The following is a 9150-nucleotide window of genomic DNA, read 5'->3' on the forward strand; positions in this document are numbered from 1 at the left end:
GAGACAAAATTCACTTATTAATCTACCCCCATATACAGTGGCGCATCCAGAGACTAAGTCTGGGAGGGGTAGTGGCAATATTTAAATAAAGTAATAGATTTAAATTAAATTTCCGCTCAAAAGTATTGTGACTATGGAAAAAAAAATAAACCGTTCTGGATTTCTATTTTGATTGATATTATTAATTTATTCTGTGATAATTTTATTTTATAGCAGATTTTCTTTTTATAAATTTCTTCTTGGGACGGGTAATTACCCCCATTACCCCTCTCATATATGCGCCTCTGCCCCTATAACTTTTTTTATATTTTCAGATAAAAAAAAACGAGACCTGGTATGCAATGTGTAGTGTGTAGTTTGGTGTGTTTTTAACACAGGTCATGGCACTCTAGATTGAGATTTAAAATACGTTTTTTTAAGCGAAAATGTCGAAAGTTGACATATGATATGTCATTCTATACGGAGTGTCATTTTTGTCGTTTAAAGTAAAAATATAACAAAGGTGCCATTTAAAAATCAAAAGTTGTAGTAATTTCCGGTGAAACAGGAAGTGACCAAAAACAATTGAATACGTCAATTAATCCTAATTTATGTGATATTATTAACACGCCAAATCTCGTTTTTTTATCTGAAAAAATAAAAAAGTTATAGGGCCACTTTGACACACACACACACACAATATAACAAAAATAGGAAAATTATTTTTACTTATATAGTAAATAGTAACCAATATTGATAATTCATTTTAAGAAAAAAATAGCCGTAGAAGAAATATAGGAAATATTACTATATAATTTACACAGTTAATCATTTCTGTAAGTTTCAAGGGTACCATTTGCCTCCATTGCACCATATCTATTATTTCATATTATCTACATATTTCAAAAGACCGGAGATCTTCCATTATTTGATATTAAATGTTGGCAATTTGTAACGGTGAAAATTGTATCTAAGATAATGTTCTAGGTTTTATCGCAGAATTTATGGCTTCAAAAATTAAAACTAGGTACCTAATAACAACAAGTGATATACACATGATATACATTTTTATTGAAAAATATAGTCCTCTTTAGGTTGGTGTTACAAAAGAATAAAATACGTAATATAGAGTATTATAATAGTCTAAATTGTAAGATAAAGTAAAAAAAACAGTGTCAAGTTGGCCTGAAAATGACGATCGATGAAATTCATTCTATAATTTTTCACATAAAAGGATAATTCTTCTTTTTGAATCCAACTATGATGCCGTTTTTTCTAAATATATATACATCAGGTGATAAAACTTACTTGAATTGGAAATACTTTTCGAATTTAAAAATATAGAAATGCTATATTATTATTTATATTGTTATTGAATTAATATTAATAAATTTTGTAGATGTTTTTGAAATATACTTCCTGTACGATGGTATAAAATTAAGATGTAAATAGTTAGTGTAATCAATTTGTAAGTTACCATTTTTGAATCTTAATAGGAAATTCTGTTACGTTATTATAAAAAGTTATCTTATTTTAATTAGAAAATATTGTTGGATTATTGGTTGGGATTGCGTGAAAATGGAAAAATTATTTTAAGACTTTAAACTAATAATAAAATAATAAACTTATTGTTGCTATTGTATTGTTAATTAACGTAACAATAATACAGGGTGGTTTATTGGTACTGGAAACATAGGAAATCCCATGCAAATTTTGAACTATCCAAATATTGGCCCCTTGTTGATTTTACAGCCAAGTCGTACATAGGTTTTTTTCTGCGTATGCTGAATATACACGTGCAAAATTTGAGTAATTTTTGATAAGCCATTTTCAACTAATTTAAGAAAAACTGCATCTATTTTTAGCCGACCATACCAACAGGTATGGTAGGCTATTAAGATCGACAAAAAAAAAGTTTTTTAATTTCACTCAAAATGAGTTATTTGGGTCATAAATGACCTAAATACAAAATATTTTCATGGTGTCTGTCTGTCTGTCTGTCTGTCCGTCTGTCTGTAACACGATAACTCAAAAACCGCTAAACCGATTTTAACCAAATTTGGCACAAAAATACTGTGGCACCCGAGAATCTGGCCATTAGTTTTTGGTGGGGGTGGGAGGTTGGTAAGGGGGTATGGGAGGGGGTTTAAATGTTAAAAAATCGTAACTCAAAAATTACAGTAGCGCAAAACGCGGTTTTTAACTTAAGTTTAGGAATAATATTTGCAACAAAATTTGTAATAACATCAAAATCAAAGTCGCAGTTTTTGAGATAAAAAAAAATTGGAAAAATTCCTTTACTTAGAAACTAAAAGAACTGCCTAGCAACTTTTTATTAACATATTTTAGTTTGGCGGTTATACGTGCCTCCCGGCGCCAATTTTTTTTTAAATTAAAACTGAGTGCAAAACCAGGAAAATACTAACATACCTTAAGTTGTCAATTTATGCTTTGGTGAATTGAAACAAGTTTTAAATTAAAAAAAATGCATTTCGGTGACTCTAATCGTAGGTACTATAGCGTAGTAGTGTAGACAGCACAAGAAATTACATTTGACTATGATAAAGGTTGAAAACTTAAGTTATGTTGCCATTTGCCTGGTTTTGTATTGTTGCCTGTTCAGTTTTAATTTAAAAATAGATTCAGTTTTAAATTAGTTCAAATCGGTTTGTCCAAAATTGTTCAAATTTGCAACGTGTATTCAGCATACGCTGAACTTTGAAAACCCTATTTCGACTTCGCTGTAAATTAACAAGGGAGCCAATATTTGGACAGTTCAAAATTTGCATGAGATTTCCTATGATTCCAACGACGCGACGGTGCACCACCCGGTATATAACATGCGGGATATCGTTGTTCTTCGTATTATGTTATTTAAATTAAAAATCAGGTTTGTGGTAGGTATATTTATAATTAAAACTACTTTTTGAAATTAAAACTTACCTTCTGAAAAAAGGACGACACCAAAGAACTATATTATGTAAAACTGGCAGCTTTTTTTACCGGACGACAACGAGAATATAGTACTTTTACTTTTTAGTGAAAATCACGTACTGGTGCGTTCATGCGACCAGAACAAAACATCAAAGATGCAACCGACCTAACAACGTGTTATATTATGAATTACTATTGCTATAACAACAATAACAGCGTTCAGTTTCAGCGGGTCCGGCTATGTTATGCTTGGGGAAGTCCGACTGCATTAATACCCTGCTGAACGGCGACAATATTGAGCAGTGAGTGGAGTGGAGTAAATGACCCTTTTTAGGGAGCAATTGCGGCGAATAAGGAATACGATGGGTGTTTTTATCCTTATTTCTAAGGGTAATTTCCATGTGGAAAGATTTCTTGGTGGAGGGGATAGACATACAGTTGGTGCAATTCTCGGTAAAGAGTGGTTTATTTCATTTCCATATTTTCCATTATTGTTGTTATTATACTGTATGTATTCCGGAAACTTCGGCAGCATATCTTGCAGATAAAAATAAGTAAAAAAGTTCGTATAAATGTATGTTTTAAAATACTTAGTTTTGGAGATACAGGGTGTAGAAGTTTCATTTTTATCTCGATTTTCTTCAGATAATTTCTGAAGTAACGTCAATATTTGGATGAAAATTGGTGTCTGGAAGTTTTTTGACACGAGAAATTTGATTTTGATGAGTCAATATGACTCATATTTGTAGGGGACGCCACCTGCATATGTTTTAACTGTTTTGAAGAGTAATAACTTTTCGTCTGTACATGTATAAAACTAGCGAGTGAAAAAATATTAATTTCCGTGATTTTTTACGTTAAAAATGTCTCTTGGTAAAAATCGCTATGAGCAACCGTTCTCAAGATTTAGAATGGAAATAGTCAATTCATGTCATTACATTGACAAAAGATAAACAACGTTGAGTAGATAGGTAGTTTTTTTCTTTGACTGAAATAATAAATTTCGGATTTTTTTTAAATTGATCATAAATTTTTCTGTGAAAAAATGATAATAAAACAGTTTTTGTTAAACTTTTGGTACAGAAACATTTCAAATTTATGATTTCATTCTAATAACTATTTAGTCAACATGTTTAATTTATGTCAATCATGACAGGTTTTGATAATTTCGATTCCAAATTTCGCGAGAACCATTACTCGTAGCGATTTTTACCAAGAGACCTTTTTTACGTAAAAAACATCGTAAATGTATTTTTTTTACTCAGTAGTTTTATACAGGTACAAACTAACCATTATTACTCTTCAAACCAGTTAAAAAATGTACGTGGCACTCTCTACAAGTAGGAGTCATATTGACATCAAATCAAATTTTGATTTTGCCCAGGCACCAATTTTCATCCAAATATTGAGGTTACTTCATAAATTATTTGGAAAAAATGGAAATAAAAGTAAAACTTCTACAGCCTGTATTTCCGAAATTAAGCATTTTAGGACATATATTTATACGAACTTTTTTACTTATTTTTATCTACAGAATTATGCTGCCAAAGTTTCCGGAATACAGTTCGGATCACCCTGTATAGAATCAAGGCGATCTTCATTTCATAGTTATCACCGTCGCCGGAAAATTGCTGTGATTTTATATGTAAAACTAGGTATATGGGAAATGTCATTTGATGTTGATTTCCAAGCCCACTGGACGCCGTTTTCTTTGATCATATGGTATTATATTCACTATACGGGTGTCCCAGAAATAAGTGCAAATATTTTAAGGGGTGGTAGATCTCCATAAAAGAAACATATTTTCCCTTCATCGTTTTTTAAATAAGTCCAAAATAACGGAGTTATTTTACTTTGAAAATTTCCAAAAAGATTTTTTGCTAAAATTTTGAAACCGCTGGATCTTTTCTAGATATTCTTTCTTATAAATTTAATCTACTACCTATGTTGCCATATTATCAAGAAATTACGTTTTTTAAATAAAAACTGAAAAAAATTTCAAAAAAATTTCAAAAAATTCCGAATTTTATTTTTTTTTGCGAAAAAACCCTCATAGGCGTGTTTCTGGGGTTGAACACTACGAGTTAAAATACTTGCACTTATTTCTGGGACACCCTGTATACTAAGAATCAGGGCTGTAACAAGTCAGTTTCAAAAAGACTTAAATCTTAAATATATATATATATATATATATATATATATATATATATATATATATATATATATATATATATATATATATATATATATATATATATATATATATATATATATTCAAACAGGTGTCTTGGGGATGCAGTCTAATAAGAAGGCCGTTAGTTCAAGGAAAAACCCTTCATTGTTTAGTCAAGCTTTCGAGAATTCAGTTGTTCTCTTCTTCAGGACTCTTCAAAGTGGGATTATGGTAAAGTTTACAACATTGCTCAACAATCAAAAAGAATCCTCATTTCTCAAATGCAGTAGTAAAATCAACTTTTAAAATACACGTGAAAACTAACTACAAAAAACTTTATAAAAACAATACAACGTGTATGTGAGTACAAAGTCAAAGCACGAAAATTGCATGTCAAAAATCTTAAAATACAATAGCAATTAATTCTGCTTCATGAACGATCTAATTATTTTATTGTAAATACTTAGAAGACAAAAGAAACGAATTAATTTTCAAGATTTTCTTTACAGTAAAGTGCGTTTTTTTAGCACCGCCGATCGTTCACTTGGACCGGAGTGAACGATCGGCGGTGCTAACAGAAACGCACTTTACTGTAAAGAAAATCTTGAAAATTAATTCGTTTCTTTTGTCGTTCACTTGGACCGGAGTGAACGATCGGCGGTGCTAACAGAAACGCACTTTACTGTAAAGAAAATCTTGAAAATTAATTCGTTTCTTTTGTCTTTTAAGTATTTACAATAAAATAATTAGATCGTTCATGAAGCAGAATTAATTGCCATTGTATTTTAAGATTTTTGACATGCAATTTTCGTGCTTTGACTTTGTACTCACATACACGTTGTATTGTTTTTTATAAAGTTTTTGTAGTTAATTTTCACGTGTATTTTAAAAGTTGATTTTTCCACTGCATTTGAGAAATGAGGATCTCTTTGATTGTTGAGCAAATGTTGTCCTAATCCGCCTTATAAGAGTCCTTGTGGAAGACTGGTCAACAATGAATTTCACGGAAAGTTTGACACAAACCATGTTTAATGGGTTTTTCCTTGAAGGTAATTTTCTGTACCACGTTACTGTCCTGAGGACACCTGAATAAATATTTTCTCAACTTGTCAATTAACAAAGTGTATTAATTCTTTGTCAAACCCTTCCGACTATATATATACTATATATATATATATATATATACTATCAGTCGATATATATATATATATATATATATATATATATATATATATATATATATATATATATATATATATATATATATATATATATATATATATATATAAATCATTCTAAAATCAAAATTCATTCAAGACATTTTTAAAATCAAAATGATTGAATTTTTAAGTCATTTTCAACATAAAGTCTTTCATTGAAATCGGTTTCTTTCAAGTCAAGTCATTTTCGTAAAGACTTAAATTAATATAATGTAAATATAATAAGTCTATATTTTTTATTTAAAGCAAGGCGATCTGCGAGTTCGGCAAAAAAAGTCGGCAAAATCACAAATCAAAACAATTATTGCCGTCAAGTCACCACTGCCAAGCATCAATTTAAGTAGCAACCGGTACCTACCATATGATCCAAAAAACGACGTCAGCGATGGCTATGAAATGAGGATTGCTGTCATTTTAATTGTAAAATTAAGTAAAATTATATAGGGAATGCTGACATTCCCTATATAATTTTACTTAATTTTTACTGTTCATTTCCTAGCCAACTGGACGCGGTTTTTTTCGATCATACGGTATTTTTTTTACGTTAATATAAATTCTTGTATTATCGATTACCGAATTTCCTTTATTATTTAATTTATTGTACAAATGGGACTAAAATCACTAAAACAACATAAAATAAGACGGGTTAAATAGATTACTGAATATCTTCTTTTTTGGTCCTTGTTGCTAGAACATGATGGCTAGAACTGCTCTTGAGATTTGTAATAATTGTCTAAACATTTACATGTTGGTCACGTTTGGGTTCATGTTTAATAGGAAACTTGTTAAATATTAGACTCGGATATACCTGGAGAAATCCGGACGTCTGGAAACAAACGGTTCCGAACTGTTGTTGTGGAAACCCTATTTATAATAAAGTACAATTACTTTGTTTATTGATAAAACAATAGAAGCATTAACTGGATAAAACTTTGAAACCCAATTAAATTAGGATTCTCTGTTAATTTATTTTAACCCGCTTTTTGCGGATATCACTGGTTGCAGAATTTACTCGGATATGCATAGATTTGGTAACAGCTGACAATGACAACCACTTGACAACCATAACATAAACATAACCTGATGTAGAGTTAAGCTAAGAGTAATTTTAATGTTTACAAGTACAATTTAGTTAAGAATGTAAATTAAAATAATTCTACAGTGTAATTTTATTATTGTTTCCGTTCTATTTTTAAGTTTTTTTTGGTTTGAGTATTCCTAAATCTGTATAATATAATGGTTTCTATATCAGTACAAAATTTCTCCAACTTTCTAAAAAACAAACCTCCTTTGGTTGTTTTTCTATTATGTTTAATTATATTGGCTGCATCCACCTCATATTTTGCATTTCAAATTGAAAAAGATAAGCCTATAGTTGATAGTGATAAGAAACTTGTTAGTATCTGACCATAGAAATCTGCATATTTTTAGCCGTTCAATTTTAGGATTGGATAAATATGGTAAAACATTTCAATAAAGTTGATATATGCATTAGTCCAATAAAGGGGGAAAATGAGACTAACCCAATTAAGGAGGGTGGTAGTGACACTGAAGATCAAATTTCAGTGTTTACATCAGTTGAAATTATTGAATTTGATGTTTTCAACTCATTTTCTGAGGTCTATGGTTTTTTAACTTTAGATGGTAAGTATGCATGTAATACTGATATAATGTTACACAAACCTTTTTTTATAAAATTCAATTATACATATTTTTTTAAATCAGATTGGTACTCTGTCTCTTGTCAAGATAGCAAGCAGCCCAAAAATATGACCATTTTATTTAGCATTCCTGAATTCAAGTCAGTCGATGGTTCTCAAAATCTCTGTGTTACAGTTAAAGGTCCAGCACAATACTTGCCTTATTTTAAAAAATCAGCTTGTACTCCTCAAAACAGTTCTAACCAAAATAAGGTTTGTATTTTTTTTTTGTACAGAAATGTATTGTATGATCAAAAAAAAAGAACGGCATCCTGTTGGCTTGGAAATGAACATCACTGACAATTCCTGTATAATTTTACATATAAAATGACAGTGATCTTCATTTCATAGTTTTTTTTTCGATCATACTGTATCTGATTCCTTTATATTTCAGGGTAATATAGGATTTTTGAGTTCAAAATTACCAAAAAATTCAAATCAATTGTTTTGTGAAGATGGAAAAATTGCCAAAATTGTATTTGACTTACAACACGAAGAAATTTCAAACTACTTGAGTGATGTATGAGTATAGTAAATAAAAAAAAAATATCAAAAAATTTAAAATTTATTTATTTTCAGGATGTCCGGACACAAATATATTTACATTTAGTGTGGTGTACCTATTTTCTAATTTTTGTCATTTTTATATTCCTTCTATATATTCTAATCAAAAAATCAGATTACCTAGAAAAGAAAGAACAACTTGTACATAATGTTAGACTTCTATAGGCAAAACAGTTATTGCATCACATTTGTGAAGTTGAACTGTGAAAGAAACTGAAAAACTGTTGAACTGTGAAGGAAAGCAATATGTAATATATATTTTTCATAAATAAACATCATGAAGTTCCTAATTTATGACATTTTATGGCTTTTTATTTAAATAAAAATATCACCAATGTACAATACTTATTACACTGTTTTTGAATCAACACAAAAAAAATTGGCGCCGGGAGGCACGTATAGCCGCCCATACTAAAATATATTAATAAAAAGTTGGTAGGCAGTCCTTTTAGTTTCAAAGTAAAGGAATTTTTCCAATTTTTTTTATTTCAAAAACTGCGACTTTGACTGATTTTGACGTTATTACAAATTTTGTTGCAAATATTATTCCTAATCTTAAATTGAAAACCGCGTTTCGCTA

The 9150-nt window shown here is 29.7% G+C and overlaps 2 protein-coding genes across 3 annotated transcripts in view; one reads left to right on the forward strand and one right to left on the reverse strand.

The window, feature by feature from the left end:
* The window catches only part of LOC115885064, a 28701-nt gene extending 25344 nt beyond the window's left edge, over nt 1-3357 (reverse strand). Inside the window, exon 1 of the mRNA XM_030903826.1 lies at nt 2923-3357. The gene's annotated coding sequence lies outside the window, so the exon portion shown is untranslated. The remainder of the gene's footprint in view (nt 1-2922) is intronic.
* Nucleotides 3358-7369: 4012 nt separating this feature from the next.
* Nucleotides 7370-8864, forward strand: LOC115885065 (transmembrane protein 248-like). Of its 2 annotated transcripts, XM_030903829.1 has the most exons (6): nt 7385-7446; nt 7504-7701; nt 7752-7950; nt 8032-8219; nt 8401-8526; nt 8586-8864. In XM_030903829.1, exons 2-6 carry the CDS (start codon nt 7543-7545, stop codon nt 8733-8735), a joined length of 822 nt encoding a protein of 273 aa, XP_030759689.1. In that variant the 5' UTR covers nt 7385-7446; nt 7504-7542; the 3' UTR covers nt 8736-8864. The 2 variants fall into 2 exon arrangements, with proteins under 2 accessions (XP_030759688.1, XP_030759689.1); XM_030903828.1 differs by having other exon boundaries at nt 7370-7701.
* Nucleotides 8865-9150: the final 286 nt, after the last annotated feature.

Source organism: Sitophilus oryzae, unplaced genomic scaffold (genome assembly GCF_002938485.1).
Source record: "Sitophilus oryzae breed Bouriz unplaced genomic scaffold, Soryzae_2.0 scaffold_359_pilon_pilon, whole genome shotgun sequence".
NCBI lineage: Eukaryota > Metazoa > Arthropoda > Insecta > Coleoptera > Curculionidae > Sitophilus > Sitophilus oryzae.

Bases quoted from the DNA above. Each gene is read 5' to 3' on its own strand.
- LOC115885065 (XM_030903828.1), top strand. From the start codon at position 7,543: ATGGTTTCTATATCAGTACAAAATTTCTCCAACTTTCTAAAAAACAAA. The intron at 7,702-7,751 runs GTTAGTATCTGA...GTTCAATTTTAG, and splicing joins TTGATAGTGATAAGAAACTT to GATTGGATAAATATGGTAAA. The intron at 8,220-8,400 runs GTTTGTATTTTT...TTTATATTTCAG, and splicing joins ACAGTTCTAACCAAAATAAG to GGTAATATAGGATTTTTGAG.